Raw genomic sequence first — 22,298 nt, 5'->3', positions numbered from 1 at the left:
GGCAAAAAAAAAAAAAAAAAGCCAATAGCTCTAGCAGAAGCGCCTGTTGACCGTCGCGGAAAAATTCGCGTCTGGTGTGACCTGGAGAGCGGAGCGGAAAAATTCGTGTCTGATGTGACCTGGAGAGCGGAGAGGACTCCGCGCGCGTTCGGCTCCGCGCTGCTTTGCGGCGCTTCCGCGTCCAGTGTGACCCCGGCGTTACACGTGCAGCAGCGCAAGAGCCAAACAGAGAGAGAGAGAGACAACAACAACAGAAAACGTATAGAAAATGAGAAACATTCAAAAAGAAGAGCAAACTGTAACCATTTGACTTTTATTGATAGTATGAAGGAACAGAGTCTGCAGGAAATATTCTATATGTATATATATCCTATATATATTTATGGCTCCACAACTAACCTGTGCAGACACCTGAGAACTGAGAGAATCTTCTCCAAACAGAGCAGATCATCGTAGAGAAGAAACCAGATTACATTCTCAAAGCTCAAACACTTTTGTCTTTCTTAATGTTAATGTGAGAAAAAAAAGTCTTGATTTATTGGTTTTGCACAATTTAATTTGTATTTGGGTTGTGGTTGCAGAGTTTTGTGTTGTTCACTTCAAATGTGTTTAAAAAGAAAAAAACTTAAAATGTATAGAGTTAAAAACTGAATAGTTAATAGTTAGTTCTTTTATCATTTATTTTGTACATTCTATCTGGAAGGGATAAATAACAGCATATACATAATTTACACTTTACATGAATAAAAACACATTTACATCTTGGATTTTGTGCATAATCCTACATAAAAGTTTATAATAAATTAAATATAGCAAAAACAACCAAGCAGAAAGAGCTGCTGTTTTTAGAGAGCTAATGCAAAAGAACTGAATCTCTGATAAAATCCAGTATTCCATCACTATTGTGGAGGGAAACAAGGAAAGACCGTTGTTTTTACTTTGTCTGGTAGTTTTGGAAGTATTAAAAAAAAACATTCATAAAAACTGATTATTTAGAAGTATTTTTTTAGATTTTTTTTTTAATCATTCTTTAATGATAATAAAGGTAGACTGTTTTGACGAGACATACGTTTAACTTGAGCAGATTGACTAATGATGCCGACAATATTTGCAGCAGAAAGTTGTATTGAAGGGAGGTGTTGAGTTGTTCATGGGGGGGTAAAAGAGAATTGAGATTGAGAAACACTGGACTAAAGTGACAGCACCTCTGCGCTGCAATGATGCTTCCCACTTATATAAAAAAATGTACACTAGATTATGGAGGGACTGTACATCAGTACAGACTAACATATTTTACCTTTTGGATGCTAGTGTGCCACGGGATTTCTTTCATGGTTAAAGTGTAGCTTGGCTCAAAAAAGGTTGAAAAACACTGATTTAGACAATGATGCATCCTATATAACTGCTTCTATATAAATGGATATAACTTTACACAAATACAAATATTCTAGTTAATCAACCAACGAGCCTGAAAAAGTTAGATATTAAGACTTCATACCTTTATTCATCTCCTTAGATGCACTGATGAAATAAATACCATTATCATGTAGCACTCATCAGATAATCATTTTAAAGTACCTGCAAAGTTCTCCAGGTCATTATTTCAATTCAACTTTGGGTATTCATATTTAGCTATATCTGTTTAAGTATATGTACATTTAAATATATATTAAACATAAACAACCTTCAATTTAGACAGTGGTCTTTTACTCTATTCCATTTGTCATTAAATACATTTATTTTCATTTGAAGGGAGGCAGTCATTTTTTCCATCACGCATAATTGTGTAACTAATTTTTTCCAGTTATTTATTGTTGGTGGTTTGGTATTTTTCCAATTAAGTGTTGTCATTTTTCTATCAATTTCTAATACTATATATATGATCTATCTTTGTTCTTTATTGAAGTTGTTTTTTGGTAACTGGCAAAGTAAAAAAAAAAAAAACAATGTGTTTGTGGGAATTTTTTTCTACTTTCTCTTTAACATTGGTCCAGTAGTTTCTAATAAAAGGAAAGTCCCAAAATATGTGGTCTCTATCTTTGCCACATTGTCTCCAGCATAGTACTAATAATGATTGTTTAGTAAATTTAGAAATAACCATTGGTGTGTAGAAATGTCTCATTTTATTTTCAATTCTCTCTCCATTGTTGGCTGTTAATACTTTTCTGACAGTTTTTCACACATTTTGTCCCATACATAATTTTCAATTATATTGTTTGATTCTAATTCCCATTTTTCTATCTAGTATTATGGATTGTAAATGATGACAATCTGTTGTTTGTCAAAGAGGCAACATTTTGAACTGGTATTTGTTTTTCTAATATTACTATTAAGAGTTCTTCTATACATTTTGGGTTTCTTTATTCTCTCTCCCTTCCTTGGGATTTGTAATATAGTTTCTATGTTTTTCTGATGTGATTGTTTGTCTCATGTCTAACTGTTGGAGCTCAGAATTACTGCACAACCACAGGATTTATTTAACCTTTGACTCAAAATTAAGTTTAATTCCCAATTAAATGCAATCTAATTAAATATTATTCTAAAACCAATTTTATTTGTGAAAAAAAGAAAACGTTTAATGATAAGCATTTTTTTTTTTTTGGAATTGCTTCAATAAACTATATTATGGATCTGAATAACCCTTGTTGAATTTTTCAAGTGCAGATCTATTTGACTCAAATAATCATTTTCCCTACTTACTGTAATTTCTGTCCTGCCTGATGTTGTTGTTTGTTATGTTGTGCTGTGTTGTGTTTTATGTTATGTTGTGTTGTGTTTTATGTTATGTTTTGTTATGTTATTGCTGCGGTTCAGACCATCTTCTTTACAGTTGTTATAAGGTAACTTTATTCTTGTGTTTTCTTTACTACTGCCTTACAACCCCATTATAGTCCAGGCTGACACATGCACGTGAAATGTCCATGGACCAGTGTTAACAGGCATTTTCCCTGTGAACACACATGAATCTGACCATGTTATGCGGTTCGCTCTGCACCACTTTCACACATCAGCTCAGCGTTGCTGGGATAAGTGTGTAAGCCTCACTATTCTCGCTTTAAACTTCAGCCACACACCGAATTCCAGCGCAGCTGGCTTTCCCAGACAGGCATAGCTTGCATAACCTTTACCTAAGCACATAGCACAGCTTTATATTGTTCTGTTTTGTCAGTGTATTGAGGATCAAAGGTTGAACTTCAATGTTTTTGGCAGAGAAAGGCCTGTCTAAGGTGGAAATAAATGTATGTTGAGTTTTTCCAAACGCATATTGTTACAATGAACAGTCTTGTCTTGCGTCAGGAAGTCAAACAGTAAGTTGCTTTACAAGCAATGAAAGAGTCATCTGATAAGGTATCTTTCCCTCTTTAATGAAGAGCTGTCTTTTATTAAAGGCACACAGACCATTTAATTCTAGGTCGGCAAACATGTAAAAGTAAGGGATAAAGGGGATTTCAGAGGAATGCTGCAGAGTTCATGGAAATCACGAAGAAGGGTGAATGATGGATGCCCTGCCACACTCAAGACAGTGTACATATGGCTTTAGCAGCAGCCACTGAGGCAGCATTTCATGATAAATGAGCACCGTCCTTGTCAGCACTGCAGGTCAACTCTAGAAAGATGTCTTAGTCAACATTCTTCATTTGTTGATGCATGCTCAGCTCTCTTTGTGCTTCAAACAAAGGGAGAGCATTTCACAGTTTGTGGTTATACATTTCATAAAACTAGCTTAATAAACCATTTTAAGACCAGAACCTGTTATCACAGCCTCACTTCATGTGTAAAATAAACGACCAAAGTTGTGTTCTGCCTGACAACAGGGCCAGAGGGCCGTTCTGGTGTTCAGGGGGCCTTTTGCCCACTGTAGCTCTCAGTATTTAGTCCTCCACATTTAATCTGGCTCCAACCAAAACTTTGTTTTGCAATTCCAAGAGTCATTGCCGCCTTACTTAACCCATTAGAACCCATGGTGACATCCGTGTAACAGAAAAATATCGGAAACGTATTGTGTGGTCAACTTAGTTTGTGGGGTTTTCTACATGGTTTTATTTTTAAGGAAAATGGGTCTGGATCTTTATGGGTTAAGCTTGAATTAAACAGATCCAAGTTTCTACTAAACCTCTTTTGAATATATAAGTAATTGTGTATAATATATCAGAAATAGGCAAACGGCGAGATTTACAAGTTTCTTACCCCAGTTCAGTTACACTTCCTAGCAGCAAAAGTACATTTGTCCAAGTTGTGTATTTCAACAAGAATATATTGATCCTATAAAATATTTGGAGGTAAACTTGTATATACTTCCCAGTAACGGACAGCGAGCTAGATTTTAGAAACTCATATCTTTGGTTGTCTGAGTTTATGCACATTTATCCAATCAAAAAGGTAATAAGACAGACAGCATTTTATTAAAGTTTGCAAAGTTCTTAAGCTGTTTTGCAATATGTACACCACCGTTCAAAAGTCGGGGTGTTTTGTTTTGTTGTTGAAAAGTCGCACTTTTAGTCACTAAATGAGTTGTACAATGAATAGAAAATACAGTCAAGACATTGACGAGGTTAGAAATAATTATACTTATTTAAAATATTACTTTTTCTTTTAAACTATGCTTTTGTCAAATAATTCTCCATTTGTAGAAACACTGCAGATTTTTGGCATTCTAGCTGTTAGTTTGTTGAGGTCACATGGAGAAACTTTTTTAGAAGCCGCTCCCACAAGTTGGATTGGCTGGATGGGCACTTCTTGCATACCATACAATCAAGTTACTCCCAGCTCAAAAAAGGTTTAGATCTGGTGACTGTGCTGACCACTCCATGACAGATAGAAAACCAGCTGCCACTTCTCTAAGTAGTCCTTATACTGTTTGGAGGTGTGTGTTGGGTCATTGTCTTGTTGTAGGATGAAACTGGATCCAATCAAGTGCTGTCCACAGGGTATGGCAAGGCGTTGCAAATGGTAAATGGCGTACACTTGTATTGCGCTTTTTCACCTTCCTTTAAGGCTCAAAGCGCTTTACAGTCCCATTCATCCTTTCACACACTGATGGCGGCGCCGCTGCTGAACACTGGTGCCAACCTTCCACCAGATGCAAGGTGGGGTTCAGTATTTTGCCCAAGGACACTTCAACACATTGCTGGGCAAGGTGGGAATCGAACCTGCAATCTTCTGATCAGAGGTTGACCGCCCTACCGCTGCACCAAGGCCTCCCTAACTGGAGTGATAGCTTTCCTAATTGATAGTCCCTTTTACCCTGAACAAATCTCCCACTTTACCAGCTCCAAGGCAACCCCAGACCATCATGTTACCCTCACCTTGCTTGAAAGATGGCTTCAAGCTCTGTTCCAGCATCTTTTCAGTTGTTCTGTGTCTCACGAATGTTCTTCTGAGTGACCCAAACACCTCAAACATCGATGTGTCCATCCAGAACACTTTTATCCAATCTGTTTTTTTTCCTGTTAATCTTTTTTTTCAGTTAGCCAATCTCAGAAATGTCTTTTTCCTTTCCACTTTGCCCTGAAAGCCAGCATCCCAAAATCGCCTCTTCACTGTAGATGTTGACACTGGCGTTTTGCAGGGACTATTTAATGAAGTTTCCAGTTGAGGACCTGTGAGCCGTCAATTTCTCAAACTGGAGACTCTAATGTACTCTAACGATCTTCTTACTCAGTTGTGCAGCAGGCCCCCCCCACTTAACTTTCTAAGAAATCTTCAGTTTCTTGTCAGTTTCTCTCATTAAAAAGCCTTTATTTTTAGAAAGAACAATAGATTGTAGAGCTGCGCATGGAAGTTCTCTTTTTCTACCATTTTGAGCATTTATTTTGCCCCACTAATGTGATGCTCCAGAGATTCAACCTACTCAAAGGAAGGTCAGTTGTATATCTTCTCTAAGCAGCTAAACTGGTTTCAGATGTGCTAACATGATTGCACATTTGTAAAGTAGCCCAAACTTTTAAACAGCAGTATATATGAATTGGATCTGGAGTCATCAAATAACACGTTCATTCAACACTAATCTTACTTCTGAGGGCTTCCATGTTGAAATGTTTGTTACCTGGTCTGATTGCTTTTGCCGCCACCTCAAATGTCAAAACTCTGACTCTGTCCTGGTTTCCTGTTTTAAATATACTGTCCTGCAAAGAATTTGGAATTGTAGAACTCTGGATGTTTTTACTATGTGACTGATGGATTACTTATTTCACAGAAATAAGAGCCACTGTAGAGAGGGCACCTTTACAACTATGACACTGTCATAATTAAACAGCTTTTCTTTCCATTTGAAAATCTGACTTTTATTGCATCAGCCTATCTGATTTCACAGTTGGAATGTAGTCTAAACACAGGATTCTTTCATCTCAATGTCTTGATGGTACCACATCATCACATTGGCAGCTAAATAACAAGATGAGTAAGGTGGGTGAGAGCCACCAAAAGATCTGGGTTTTGCCCCTGTAATCGCTTGTCCATCACGGCAGCCCAGATGGATTGCTCTGCAGTTAAATTAAGATTATTTCTATTGCTTACCGTTGATCCTCCTGCATTTTTCTTTACTTCTTTTTATGTTTAAACAGTGCTATACTGACAAAACACCTGTATCTTACCTCAGTAGCTGCATCTTCACCTTCCAGCATCTGTGCTCTGGTTTAGTGACTAAGTTACGTAACACTGTGGATTCTTGCACTCAAAAGTTCTATCAGCATTATCTTCCCTGGAACTGTCAGTTTAGTAATTAATTTTCTTGACCGCTCTGTCCCTTTCGGGGTCGCGGGGGTGTCGGAGCCTAACCCGGCCGCTGATGGGCGAAGGCGGGCTTCACCATGGACAGGTCGCCAGTCTGTCACAGGGCCTCAATCACACACACATACACTCTCACTTTCACACCTAGGGGCAATTTAGAGTCACCAATTAACCTATGAGGCATGTTTTTGGACGGTGGGAGGAAGCCGGAGTCCCCGGAGAGAACCCACGCACGCATGGGGAGAACATGCAAACTCCACACGGAAAGGTCCCCAGTTGGTGTTTCTGCTTCAAATTCCCCAGCCGGGAATTGAACCTTCTTGCTGTGAGGCAAGAGCGCTAACCACTGTGCCACTGTACAGCCCAATGTCATTTTAGTGAAACTGGTATTGTTGAGAAAAGAGCTGCTACTAACTTTCACAGTCTCTGGTCACAGTGACATCCTATATAATTAATCACTACTTTAACACTCCTCATATCTTTGCCAGAAATGATATGAAGGAAGATGTTCTGTTAGACCTCCCTAATAAGATTTGGCCAGAAAAACATCTTTTTTATCGCAAAAAGAGCAGTCTGTGTGGCACTGCATGTCACATCATCTTTTTCTATTCAAGCTGGAGCAAACAGAGAATCTGGGCTTCTATTGTTGATTGGGGTTAAGAAGTAGAACTTCTGCTTTATTCAAGAAGAAATTGACTCTTTGACCAGACATCAGATTCCAGATTCATCTTTGTTTTGAGTTAATTTTTTTCCCAACAGTATACCTATGTGAGTTGACATAGAACCAATTTAGTCATTGGGAGGTTCATCAAGATTTAGAATAGCAAACTACTTGGACCTGCTAATCCCAGCAGCCCACAGTGGGTCCATGTTATAGCATTGGCCTTTGGTTTATTTAGCGGTATAGTTCTTGGCTTAGAGGTAGAAATCAAGAGTGAGGAGAAAGTGTTAGAGCTAAGGTAGAAAATTCATAAAAGCTGTTTAAAGCTTGATTGTGGACTAGAGGTCTCTTCAAGACAACCAAGTTGAGACTTATCCAAAAATGATGCACTCTGTTTCACTCCAAATCATATTGCATAATGTTATCTGTACTTATTTACCACACGTCAGTATCTAAAGTTAATAAGTTGTCTTTTATACTTTCTAAGAAATTTGTATTAGATGCTGTTGGCCCTATGCAACAGTTTAATGTTAAAATAAATGTTACAAAGACATTTTTACTGCTGACACAAACAGGCTTCTTTCTTGTAAAAATATAAAACAGCAATGCAATTTATTAAATGCAACACAGCTAGTTTATTTAAAGGGGCCATCAGCTTGTCACATGTGTAGGAAAAGAGGCCCTTGTGTGGAGCAGCACAGAGAGCCGATCTCTGAGGGGATTGGACAGGAGTGTGATGTCAGAGTGGGCGCGCACACATGGATAGAGTGTCGAAGACGAGCCACTCAGCTGTCACACGAGCCACATGCGGCAGATGAGGCGCTCAACAATCTCAGTGACAGGCACAAGATGTCTCGGACTGCCAGGGGCGTGCACACAGAAGCGAGCAGCCCCAACCCCCCAACACACACACAAACACCCTCCGTAACATGTAGCTCAAGCAGATGCGCTCAGCTGTAAATCATGCCTGGTGGTCAAATATATGTTTTTAGGGATGAACAGGTTGCGGTGGAGGACAAGGCCAAAGCAAGTGAGTGATCTCTTGACATTTTAACTAATCCCTTCAAGCTTGAGGTTTCTTGCACATTTGTGATATTTGCTAGCAGCCAGAATTGGCTTTTTCACATATGCAACCTGTCATGTTGGATTGGACAATGACATGGTGGATATCAGGGAAGTGATGGTTCCAATGCTGAAATGGACTGTGATTGGATTTAGATGACACTGCTGGCTGGAGGCTGCCGGCCTTTCGTGGGTTGTGAAGTGGATTCTTCGACTGCTCTTGGTGTCTCATGCATTAGCAAACCTCTTACCATCAGGCCAGAAGCACTTTTAAGACTTTGCGTGATATGCTAATATGGCATCCCCCCAACTGACAGTCTGGACCCCTATTTGAATCTGGCAATGCTCGTCTCATGTTGTGTTTTGTCATGACAGGTGTTTCATGGCCACTCAGGTGTTATTAGTCATACTCCAACTTTGGTGGAACATTTAGGACTTGCCATGATGCTGCTTGACAGTTGACGCACACAAATGGGGCAGGCGGCAGCATACAACGTGTGTGAGTGAATGGGCTGTACCTGCCACGGCCCCGTGTTTCAGGGCTCCGGGCAAACACACGGTACCTGTCAAAAGCAGTTAAAGCCCTGCTCAACGGCCTGCACAACATGGCATCCTATCAGATGCCAGCTGAACTTTTCACTTGTCAATTCTAAAAGGTTAGTGCTAAAACCAGCAGCGACAGATGCAAATGGATGGCTGCTTTCCTGGCATTTTTGCAAAAGGATGCTTGATGTTGCCTGGACCAACTTGTCAATTCCCTTCCACCTCCACCTTATTCTGTCATGACCCTCCTTTCAGTTCCTCTGCAGATGATGAGTGATGACTGCAAATTCCTCATCATTTCACTGCCTGGGTAAAATGTTTAGAGGGTGGGTTGTTGGCCCATAAATACCTACTAAATAAACTCCTCCAAGTCCCTTAATAATAAGACGCATGGTGTGTGAGAATCCAGACAGAAAGACTTTGTTGATGGCCTGCTTATTGATGAAAGCCTCTTTGAAACCTGGATTTAAGGTGAAGGTGGTGAGTTAAATAAAAAAGCTTGTTATTTTCCTCTAACCTTTCACTTTAGCCCACCAAGCAAAAATAATTTGTTTTTTCTTTATTTATTCTTTTGAAGTTACACTAGATATAACAGGAATACTTTCCACTGCATTGTTGTAAAATTGAGAGAAATATTCAATAAAAATTGTATTTGTGAGTATGTATATGCTATGTGTCAGTTCAAACCCAACGATGACCAAAACTATGAACTGTAACAACTACAGGCAGAGTAACCTTGCAGAGAAAATTATATTTTTGGTTTGTAAACGGTTCCATGCTTTGTGAAAAATAGGCAACAAGATGATAATCTGTGCTAAAATACTCATCCTAAAACATTTATATAATAAAGTTGTCTGTTTTAGGTGGAACTGAAGATGAAGTACAATGACCAGTACTGCAAGTCCAGAGGTCTTCTTCCAGGTCATCGCTGGTATGAGATCCAGGCGTACAGAGCTTTGAACCAAGCCCTGGGAAGGTGACTTTGTCCCTCTCTAAGATCTAAACATAAGTCCTCTAGTGCTTTGTTGTAGCTCTCAATCTTGATTTTGCAGATGTATTCGCCACAAGAATGATTGGGGTGCTCTGATTCTCGTGGATGAGCGATACAGGAGTAATCCCAACAAGTATATCACAGGTACCTCATATTTTTTGATGTGCTCGATGTGTTTTCTTAGTCTTCACATTGAAACACTAGATGGCAGTAATTGTCCACTGATAGAATATCAGTAGCATCTACCGTTTTTTTTTTTTTTTTTTTAGCTCCTGTCTTTCTGTGTGTCTCAGGCTTGTCTAAATGGGTCCGTCAGCTTGTTCAGCATCATTACACCTTCAGCAATGCCATGCAGTCTTTGGCAGCATTCTCTCGAGTCCAGGAGAATGTGGAGATGGCCTCCACAGATTGCCTGACCCTCAGCTCCATCAACTCATCTCTCAGCAATAACTCGTCAGCACAGGCTGGGGGACAGAGTTTGCTCAAGGCTCCAGAAGTCCAGATATCTTCTTTGAGTGCCACACCCCCCAAGCTCCAACAGGAAACCAGCACATTGCTCTCCCCGTCTGTTCTGTCTGCACAGTTCAAGAGTGAAAACAACCAAACAGCAGGTGAGATAAATGAGAGACAGAATATCTTGCTAGGATCATGTGTGACTCAGAAATCTGAGAATACAGCTAATGATGGTATCATTGAAATATGTTTAAAGCTTTTATCGGAAGTATTGGAAACTACTACTGTAAAAATCAGGTTTTTTTTCCGGGCTCTCAGGCTTCCACCATTAAAAAAAACAGGTTTCATTGGTTGAATGGCGGCTCTTGAGTATGTATGTGTGTGGCCTTGTGATGGTCCAGCATACTGTCCAGTATCACCTCTATGACCCAACACAGGACAGAGCAGGACAGGGGTGAAGATGTGCTTGTCTTGATTGTAGAATTTACTTTCAATAAAAGATTTTCTGTTATCATGAGGTACAAAAGGAGCACTAACTGGAACAATAAAAATATCTGGCTTATATTTTTGTTTTATTTTTAAAACAACACAGTCAAAGCATCCTTTTCTGACTGATCTCAAGTCACTATGCAAAAGTCAAGAAACAGTTTGTGTTTCTGGGTATGACATCAGACCAAATCTACCTGTGAGGAAATTTGTAGGGATATGGGGGAAATGTAGGCTAATTAACAAAGCTGTTTTTTCTTTATAATGTGCTTTAACATATAAAATGACTTATCAGCTAGAATAGAGAAGTAGAAGTACCGTCCATTTAGAGCTTTAGGAGCTGCAGTCTTGGTTCTGTATTGTTTAGTCCTTCAGACATGGTTCACCTCAGACTGAGACACGTCTCCTTTGTTTCAAGGCAAACCATTCAGATACCACACGGTGGCAGTAGTAATTCATCACTTTTCCATTGGCTCGGTAAAACTGAACGCTGTATTACCATAAGTGAAAAAGTCTTTCTTTAATCATCACTTCCTGACACCTGCATGTTTATAAACTGACCTGATAACACATCAGCTAAACTGTTTCAAGTTAGTTTTGATTTTCTTCAAATCAAAAGTAATTGAACAACTAAACCATCCTTTGACATAATAAAGCTATCAGGCGTTTGAAACCTTTAGGCAAATGCTCTCATTGAAAAAAATGAAAACTGACTTATTAATGTTTGTGATCATTTCAGGTTGGAGGTAAATACCTCTGGGGCACTCCATGCAGTCTGAATTAATTGATCTTGATGTTTTCACCCAAATGCAGGATTATGGAAGTTCTGAAGAGTGTTTGTTCTTTTAGGTTTTCAAACCATCCCTGGACGTGATTCTGCTTCAACAGTGGTGCTGGTGGAAGTGTTTGGTTGTTCATCTGGAATCTGAGAGAGTTGTGTCAAAGACAGCTAATGGAGTTCATGCAGAGCGCAGCAATGCAGCTGCAGCAGACCTCCATGACAGAGCAGTTATAAACACGCCTTCAGTTATTAGGAGGATCCATGCGTTGCATCTTTTAGTACTTCCATGAGCTAACCACTAAACACAAAAGCTGCTGCATTTGCTGTGCCTTATTTTTACACTCCAGGGTGTCTGAGCATGACATCACTACCAGGAAATCTGTCGCTGTGACGCGTTTGCACATCGCCTTGGTGAGCACCCATTGTCCTTGGGGTCACGGCGAGGTTGAGCTGTTTGCCCAGTTGAATCAGTGTGGTGGGTGAAGTGGTAAAAGGCAGTGGCCCCCTCCCTCTCCAGCCTACCCATCCACTGCTCTCATAGTTGAGTGGCTTGCCTCATTACTGTAAGGTCCTTTGCGTGCCTGAGTGGCGCTGAAGCGAGCTGATGAGCAGATGTTGGACTGTTGCTTTTAATTAAATCCCCTTGACCTTTGTTTGGGTTATATTGAGCGTATACCCACATTTACTACACATTTATTTACCCGCGGCTACTCCATAGCTACAATATCTGTCAGTAATCTGCTGATTTAAGCATAGCAAGTGTCCCGTGAAGTGATTGGGACGGCAAAGAGCCCTTATTTGAACTTCTTTTATTATCTCCTTACAGAATCACTGAAGATTCCACGCAGTCCCCCAGCAGAGCAGATTCCTCATCAAAGCAGGACATCAAAACCTTATTATCGCATATTCACCCCCCGCGCCACAGACACCGGCTTCAAGAAACCCATCTTCATAAGTAAAATACCCTCCTCCAGTCAGCATGAGATCCTCCAGGCGCCTCCTCTACCGATGACGTCAGAGACCTTTTGCCAGAAGCAAGAAGCAGAAATCTGCTCAGGTGAAATCAGTGGAGAACCTGCAGATCTGTGTGCAGAGCTCCCAATGCTGGCTTCGTCTGAAGACGAGACACCCCCAGCCACCACCTCTGATGAGGATGAGGAGGACCAGAGCATTTTCTTTACCCCAGAACTGTTTGAGGTCGAGGAGGACGCAGAAAGTTCTCAGGTGAATCTGAACACAAAGCCTGTCTCCAAGACCCCCCCAATCATGGGTAGCCCAGAAAAGCTGTCGGAAGACACCCCCAGGTTAGCTTCTGCTTGGAATGACCAAAGCAGGAGGGGCTTAGAGCTTACTCAGGAACAGGGAGCTGAAGTCAGACGACAAGAGCAAAGCCAGAAGCTAGAGGAGGTGGAAACACCCGGCAGACAGGCAGGAAGTAGACTTCACAGGCTATCCAGGTCCAGGCAGAAGCTGACCTCCACCCAGACAGGTAACCAAACACCTGAGTCTTTCACAAAAACTCGGTAGCTCACACCTAATAAAACAGCAATCACTCATTTACTGGAGATGGTAACACAAGATGCAGGGAGAGTGATCATGTCCAAACCTTGTGTCCTCAGTGTATGGCCTTAAGCGTTAGCTCAAAACTAATACCATGTTTTCAGTAGACGTGAGAGCTGCAGAGCCTCAGACTAGGGTCTTATTTTGTGTGACAGCTGATCTAATTAAGGCCTCTTCTCTGAAGACGCACGGCTAACCAGCGGTGTTGAGAGGGTTTTACTGATAGAATGACTGTTTGGATGAATCATTAAAATGCTAAAGCAGCATTTGCGTTCTCTGCACAATCATCGAGTTCTGTTTAATGATTGTGTGTGGGTGAAGACTCCAGACGCTCCATCATGCCTGATTTAACGCAAGCAACAATATCCCAATTTTATTTCTAATTAAGCTATTTAATGTGGTAACAAAGTGGTTTTAGTGCATGGAGAGCAGACATGCATTTGTTTCACCTTTAAACATTTTAAGACGTTGCAATAAAATTGAATGTTTGCTATGGAACGATTCCTTTTTTACTTGTTTCTTTACTTTCAGTGGTTTGTTTGTCGCCTAACATGGAGGACAATAAAAGTCATTATTGAAAAGATTATTATTTGAGAAGTTAAAAATGTTTGCAGAACTTTTATTTTGTAAAAGTTTACAGTATTACACAAAAGTCTTGAAACAAAAAAATAAATAATTTCTTATGCATTTTTATTAGAGTACCACATTATTGTTGGGCTGTGCAGTAAAACCAATCAGCAGTTGAAGGCCATTGCATAAGCCTGAGAGAGGATGTGTCTTTTTCATTACAATCCTAAATGCCAGATTATCAAACAGGCTTACTTTGAAGAAAGACCAAATAATGACATACAACACAATTACATTAACTGGATTTGCTTCATTACATGAGAAACTTCACCGATGTGTGATCTGCACACAGCAAACAAGTGTTTCATTAAAATATTTCTCTGCTCATCAGCTGCTCTACCGAGGTTCTTGTCTATGTAATTGCACACGATCGCTCGTTAACATAATGAAACTCTGAGCGTGGAGGAGTCGGTGAGTGTGTCCTAAAAGCAGTTAATGGGGAGCTCATATTACTGAAAGATTCATGGCTTAGTACTGTGTATGTCTGTTTTCCTAATGCCTTTAGCATTGTTCAGGCTCTTGCTTAACTACACCTTTTAAGCTACACTAACAGAGCATTATTCAGAGACGCTTGATCCACAGGTACAAAGTAGAAGCACAGGATTTCCTCTATAACATCCCACGTGAACACTTGAGGCATCATCGGTGGTGCCTAAACACAAAATCTTTAACGTACTTTAACTTTTCAACCCTTAACATGACAATTTGTTAACGTTTGAAAAGTTACAGTAAATCAAAGAACATAAACACTGGAGCTCTGGTGTTAAACCTTTTGAAGGACTGTGTATCACTCTAACAAATAAAAGTCACATTTTTCCCTGTTTTCATCTTCTGAAAACAGACCCCCCCCACCCCCACGCCCCCACAAAAGCAAAGCAAAGCAAAAGCACATTGACTATACATTGTGAGAAAGGTTTAAAGCACAAATCAGTTGTGTTGATCTTTGTGCAGTTTACCCAGTACAAATTCATACTGACAATGACACATTTTCACATATTTAGACTAACTGCAATATCCCTTAACAAAACGTAGTACACTTGAAGTTTTCTGCATGTGGATGAATCAGAATGGAGTGGAGCAGCAAGCTTTAGTTTCTGACTGTAGTTTCTAGCCAAGTAAAGTCTACTAAGTCTACTGAAGTTTTCAGCTACACGCTTTTTCAAGCAGCATTTTTTGTCTGCTCCTCATTCACAACAATTAGAATACAGAAATACTTTTAATGTGTGTTGACTTTGACCATAAATGGACATGTCCCGAGGTTAATATGCTGATGAAATGGAATAAAATAATCTTAATTTTCTTTGTACGTCTGTAGTTGTAGTGTTGAAGGTATATTACCTGAATATTTCTTCAGGCTGATTTGGTACATTTTGTCATTTACAGTATATATATATGTGTATATATATATATATATATTCATAGAGTATAAATGGAAAGTAAACTTCAAGTACACTGCCTCATTTTTAGCATACCGGTAGACATAGTATATTTGAAATATACTTAAATAGACTACTTTTTGCTAAGGGATGACCACTGTTTAGGGATGTAACAAATTAGTCAAACCATAGTTTGATTCAGTTTTAAAGTCACAATTTCGATTTTTTCCTTTTTTTTTTTTTTTCTCAACACAATGAATTAAAGGTATTTTATAGCCAAATATGTTTCCTTTTTGCTGTTTTCCTACTGTCTGTTTTCATACTAACAGACCAGTTCATGTTGTGCTTCATGTGATGGACCGCTCCACAGAAAGCTAAAGACTTGGTTAAAAGAGCATGGCTCCCAGGAAGGAGCCAAAAGGGAAACAGTGGTGAAGCTTTGTCATCATCCATCACTGTCGTCACGGTAGAGTGGTCAAAGTTGCGGTAAAATTGTGATGAAAATGTAAAGTTTTTTAGGGAGGAACACGTCGACTTTGCTTGAATTTGCGTTAATAGTTGCGATCGTAACATCCCAAAATCCTGGAGGGAATTACTTACGTGAAACTTTTAAATCTGAAGGAGCTGCAGGAATTTCCCAGGAGGGAAACACAGATGAAGAACATGCAGCCAGTCTGTGACACACACTCACAGTGAGCCTGCATGGAGAAATGTCATCAGCCCTGCATTTTTCAAAATTTAGGCATAGGCTGAGACAAACCGATTTTTTAAAATTTTCTGTACCAATGAACACGTTGACTTGATTGAATTGTTTTTTTTACAGATTCACAAAGAATCGTTACATCCTTACCATTTATTAAAACACATTTAGCCTTTTTATTGGCATCATGCAAACTTGAAGCAGAGAACATTTTATGAGACCACAAATCAAAAATAACCAATCAGAGATTTCCTGCTTGCAGCACTCCAAGTTACCAGCCCTTAGCTCAGGGGTCTCAAACTCAATTTAGCTGGGGGCCGCTGGAGGCAGGGTCTAGGTGAGGCTGGGCCGCATCAGGTATTTCATAAGAAAATTGCTGATAAAACATTCCATTTAGGGCTGGGCGATAAAACGATAATTATCGTTATTGCGATATTACTTTTTTTCGATAGTGAAATGATTCTATTGCGATAAACTTTCGTTTTAAATGAACACGGGAGAAACCCCCGGAAGAGCCGCGCTTCTTCTTCTTCTTACGGAGCGGCTGATTCTAGGAGCCCAGACTGAGAGGGGGCCACGGAGGCCCCGAATGATGACAGAATGACAAAACAGAAAACATTATTTCAGTAAACCAATAACCAATATATAATCACAAATACTTTTACTTTTAATGTCAAGGTAACGATGTTTATATATTTTGTTTTGGAAACATCGTCACCGGACCCCCCTCCTCTAAATTGAAAATGGTTCGGTCCGACTGGGTTATTCTTCGCAGCTGTTTGTTACCGACAGATCCACAGAGTGTGAGGGAGAGAAGACACGCTTTAAAATCAGGAGTTTAAAACCTGATTTAGAGGAGAACCTCCATGAAAAAAGAAAAAGGAGACAGTCTGTCTATTGCCGCGCGTCACGTGTCACGCGGGGCTGAAAGAGGAGAGAAGGAGAGACTGCGCGTGCTCGTAACAGCCAGGGGGGCGGGGACTCGATTGTGGCTGTGGAGTTGAGAGTTTGAGGGTTTTGTTAAAATATTAACCAAAAGCTTTTGTATAGAGCTTCAAATTAGAATAATTTGTTGTTTTATTATGTATCAATAATGAATTTGTTAGTTACATTTGTGCCGTTTATGCTCATTTCTTAATGAGGTGATCTAATAATAGTAAAATAAACTTGTTTTTAACGACTCCTGACATGACACTAAATGAAGAGATCTTATGTGTTTGATCAATCCTCCAACATGTACACATGTCAGATGACTGAGTGAAATGATGATTAAATCTATTAGCAGAACTGTTTATTTTAAGTTTACATTTTATTATCTTCTGCTGCACAGCAGTACCTATAGTTTATGTTCAGAAGAAATTAGAAAATAATATAAAAATAACTGCAATATATTTGCTGCTTTAGAACAATGTTTTTAAGACTTCGTTTTATTTGAAATTAACTTGTCTGTCAGATTAAAATAAATCAGAAATGTTGTATAGCCTACTGAAAAAAAACACCATTATGGTTTTACTATTGTGTACATTATGTATATGTACAATATTTATTAGAAATATTTAAATTTTCCTCACAGTTAGTTTCAATACTACAGTTAATACAAAAATAATGAAAGTTTAATTTGAACTAACTAAGATTTAATGGGGGTGGGGGGTGGGGGGGGTTAAGGTGTAAAATTTGAAGTCCTAAAGCTGTTTGCAAAAAAGATTACTTTGACAAATATAGTTATAGTTATTTGATTTATATCGTTTTCAATATCGTTATCGCAATATATGAAAAAAACAATATCGCAATATGGAAATTTCCATATCGCCCATTCCATTGTTCTCAAATATCTTTATTCAAAATAAACATTTTTGGTATGTTCCTCAAAGAAACCCTCAATCATTGGTGGATTCTGGGAACCTTTTGTCCCGAATGTATTAGTAAGATTTATCCTCAGTAGATGGTGTTGGACCTGCTCCCTTCTAAAGCAGATTATTGGTTTTAAGAAAACTTTAGTCATCTAGACTTTAAGTGAAAATGTTTGATGTGTTTTTTGTTTTTTTTTTGCATTAAGCTCTAAATCAGTTGCATAAATAAAAAAGTAACAAAAAATGCATTGAATAATGTTCAATAAAGCTCATCTTCAATTCTTCCTATTTCCTATTATCTCTTTTTTCGTATTTTATTTCACTTTGTTTTTATATATTTTACTTTTATAACTAGAATTCCCCAAGTTTTTTGTATGTATTTAATCACTATGATCTGTGTTGGGTTTTTAGATGGGATACAGTGGATATTTGCTTCATCCGAAGTGAGATCTCGATCACAAATGCCGTTCCTAATGTAAATTTTATGCTTAATTCAAACCATTGGAATGATCTTTTTTAAACTATTCAAAGAAATAACTATTGTTAAATGATAGATTAATGTGAGAGAGAGAGTTTGGAGATCCCCGAAGGCCAAATGTAATATCCTGCAGAAACACACTAAATCTTGTAGTTATCGTCTTTATAATACAGCTTTCATTTATTTGAAAGTTTCTTCTTGAAACGGGGAAATGTTATAGTTGATGTCATGTATTGTTTTTGCAACATCGGTATATCCAGAACAAGCTTTATGTCCTATTTAATGAAGAGGTCTGAATGAATTTTGTCTGTTAAAACGCTCTTAAGATGTGCCAAAGCATGAAGAGGTGGTTCAGACCGGAAAATCCGGTTTCAAAGTCAAAAGCTTTTGAACTCTTTCCCATCCCTGAAACTGGGATTACGGATAGTTTTCCTGTCAGATCGAGTTTTCCTTCATGGCTGTAATGCGGGCGTTTTTGTGATTAACTTTTTTTTTCATGCAGAAAATGTTTAAACCTAAACATACAGACGGAGTTCTTTATCTGGTGGTCCAAAAATAAATAAATTAATAAAAAAATAAAGACTACGTCCAATGAAAATTGTATAGAAAAAGTTTTTATTACGTGGAAAACACGCAGTATAGACCTCACGCTCCCTGCTCCGCTCCATTCTGATGCAGCCACTCGCAGACAAATAGATCCTTGAACGTCTTTGTTCATGGATCTAACTTCTGTTAGATCGTCTGAGCTGGATATCTCCAATATTGCTAGCCATTTTGTTTGGACCCCTAATGTTAGGTTAGCTGGAAGCTAGCATGCGAGTGTGTAAGCAGATATGGGTGATGGGTAACGGGGCGGGCTTGCTCCACTCCAATGGTCCCCCACAACTCGGAGGTGAATTTCTGTTGCTGTTCCGCAAAAACTAGAAAACTACAGTAGCACAATCATAATTAAAAGACCACTTTGAAGGTTTTTACAATTGATCAAAGATTGTCAGAGTAGGACTTTAAGCTCAAAAGGTAACTCATTAAGTAACCTTATAAAAGGGGAGGGATAGTTGGAATTTAGCAAAGGCCCGTATTCTGATTTTGTGATCATCTTCTAGCTTTTATTATGTAATACTAATAAACTGCATTGTTGATTTATGTGTTTAGCCTGTTCCCAGCCACAGATCACACATGAATCTGTTTCGATTTACTGAAACCTGCAGCAACTTTTGGCTGAATCCTCAACACTTTTCCGGTTGTGCAGATCCGTGTGCCAAGCGACGGATACTGCTGATTGTTGCAGATTCCACAGTGAAACTTTGATAGGATCTTGACGTGGCACTAAGTTGTTCACAGATACATTTTAGGCAGCAACTTAATTCAATGTTTATCTTAAATTATTCTGGTACCATTAAAAAAAATAACATTTTCCCCAAGATTATTTTTTTTCTGAGGATGAAATCACACTATTATTCCAAATTGAGCTTTTAATCAGGCATGGTATTAACTTTCTTAATCATTTTTAGCTTTGAGAATTTTTGTTTTATTGCTTTACAGACATAAATTAGGCTAAAAACTGAGATTAGGCCAATGGGTTCTTAGGATAAATGTTCCATGTAAGCTGCTTCAGTGACTGGAAGATTTGTAAATGGGAAGTTTGTACTTGATAAACATACTTAATGACTGGCGATAGCTTTATTAAATCAAGTTTAAATGGAAACATTAATGAGGTTGAAGGGTGGTGGCTGGGTGGCTCAGTGGGCTAGGTGAAGGGCTGGCAACGCAGAATCCCTGGGTTTGATTCCAGGGTTGTCCACTGATCTCCACCCAGATTGGGTCCTTAGGCAAGACCCTTGACCCTGCTGCCTAACTGGGTCCCTGTGCCCCTCAAGTACAGGGTTGTGTCAGGAAGGGCATCCGGCGTAAAAACTCTGCCAAATCACTGATGAGAAACAGTGGGTGCTGTTACGCTGTGGAGACCCCGAAAGGGATAAGCCGAAAGTGAACTACTTAACATGAAATAATGAATTTAATAAATTAATTAATTCATTTTAAAAAATAAATTAAAAAAATCAATCATTAATAAATAAAATAATAATGACCATACAGCAGATACAGACGACTGAAGAAACCACTTCTTGACTGATTGACTAGAACAGTGTTTCTCAAATGGTGGGGAGCGCCCCCCTGGGGGGAATATGAACAAAAACATGTTTACATTAGTTATGGATATTGTGCATAATTCTATATAGTAGATGATAATAAATTAAATAAACCAAAAAAAAACTAAAAATCCATACGGTAGCAGAAAGAGTCGCTGTTTACAGTGAACCAATGAAAAGAACTGAATCTCTGAGAAAAGCCAGAATTCATCACTACTGTGGAGGGAAACAAGGAAAGAATTGTTTTTACTTTGTCTGAAAGTTTTGGAAGGATTCTGAAAAAAAAAAAAGAAAATTTAATAAAACAGATTATTTAGTAGAGCTGTCAGGCGATTAATTTTTTAATCGCGATTAATTGCATTCCATAGTTAACTCGCGATTAATCGCATATTTACATGTGGCCTTTTTTTAGGAAAAAAAACGCATGGTTCGTGGAATTTAGCAGTTCTACATTAATTATGAAAACAAGAATGGCAAAATGTATAGTTTTCATCAGAAATACTTTATTTTGTAACATTGTATTGAGATAAACTTTCTTAACAATAAAAGGCTGTAACATAAAATCCCTAACAAAAGCCCAAGTGCAAGTGAAGGACATTTTAAGTTCAAAACTTCAATCAACGTTCAGTAAAATAAAATAAAAAACATCAAAAATAAAATTTCCAGAACACTTTCATGTTCATTTTTTGTCAGGACCAAATCTTTTCCTCCTCTGCTGAACTACAGTAATAAATGAAATAGAGATTTATCATTTCCAATGAACTTTTGTTTTTTAAAACATTAAAGACTGAGAAAAGCGGGATACACTGTGGATAGTTTGACAGTCTGTTACTGCCGCCGCGTTCTCTGGCTGCAGCTCGATGCAGCCACGTGTCCAGCGGAGCTCACGATGAATATGCCGGCAGACAGACAGCTATGCTGGGGCTGGATCACGCTTAAACCTCCAGAACTTTGGGATATTTTGCATATTTTCGCCTGGCGAAAGAGGGACGGGCCACACAGTCAAAGCTGAGATTTATCTTTTCATCTACTAATAACTGGCGTTGTTTAAATTACATTTAAAACTTCCCCCGGTGCGCTTGCTGTTCGGAACGTCGGGGGTCCGCAGCTCGGTGGTTGGAGACCCGACCGAGATCTAGTGAGAGCAGCCAGTGAGTTAGAGGGCGAGGAGGGACGCCAGCGCGGTATGGAAAGGCACGTATGAGAAAATCCGCGATTAATGCGTAATAAAAATTGTCAGCGTCATGCACATGTCAAATTAACGCGTAATTAACGCGACAAATCTGACAGCGAGGACTGTTTCTGCTCGTGGAGGAGGAAAAAGCGCTCCCGAGAGTCTGATTTGTCCGCGCGGAATGTTTGAAGCGTGCGTGGAGTTTTGATATAAATACAACTCCACATGTGTCTCCCATTCATTCTAATTGAGACATCCAGCTCCTCCCACACCCGGTGCGGCGTCAGGAACACACTTTTTGAAGCGGCAAGCTGTGAATTTGTCACGCGGCAAAAGAGGGGCGGGGCACGTGAATCACCTTTAGTGTGAAAGCACTTCCAGGGGCTTCAAGCCTCCACCTCCGCCAACTGGAGGAAGTTTTGGATAAAGATGTTCTGTATCCATTTTAGGTCAGTGAATCAGATTGTTCAAAAAATGAAAAAATATCCGCTACGAATTGGTCCAGCAACTATAAATTAGAAAAAGAAAACAAGTAAGAAAACAGTATTAATTGACAAGATCACTAAAACCAAATTGTAAATGTGCTAAGTTTGGTTGTAATATCTGGCGTTGAAGATGTGAGTGAATGTTTGCTTCCTGCAGCCTGCCCCAGTGTTCCAGCACTGCAGCATTTAGTCCTG

General features: G+C 39.1%; 1 protein-coding gene across 1 annotated transcript in view; it reads left to right on the top strand.

The window, feature by feature from the left end:
* Window positions 1–22,298, top strand: part of brip1 (BRCA1 interacting protein C-terminal helicase 1) — a gene marked incomplete at its 5' end in the record, with an annotated part of 129,498 nt that overhangs the window by 55,360 nt on the left and 51,840 nt on the right. Inside the window, 4 exon segments of the mRNA XM_024258134.2 lie at window positions 9,859–9,971; window positions 10,048–10,130; window positions 10,280–10,597; window positions 12,533–13,195. Coding sequence (XP_024113902.1) covers window positions 9,859–9,971; window positions 10,048–10,130; window positions 10,280–10,597; window positions 12,533–13,195 — 1,177 coding nt within the window.

This window comes from Oryzias melastigma, linkage group LG13 (assembly GCF_002922805.2).
Source record: "Oryzias melastigma strain HK-1 linkage group LG13, ASM292280v2, whole genome shotgun sequence".
In the NCBI taxonomy this organism is placed as follows: domain Eukaryota; kingdom Metazoa; phylum Chordata; class Actinopteri; order Beloniformes; family Adrianichthyidae; genus Oryzias; species Oryzias melastigma.
The sequence above is the reverse complement of the archived record's forward strand: the minus strand, read 5'-3'. Positions and strand labels throughout refer to the sequence as shown.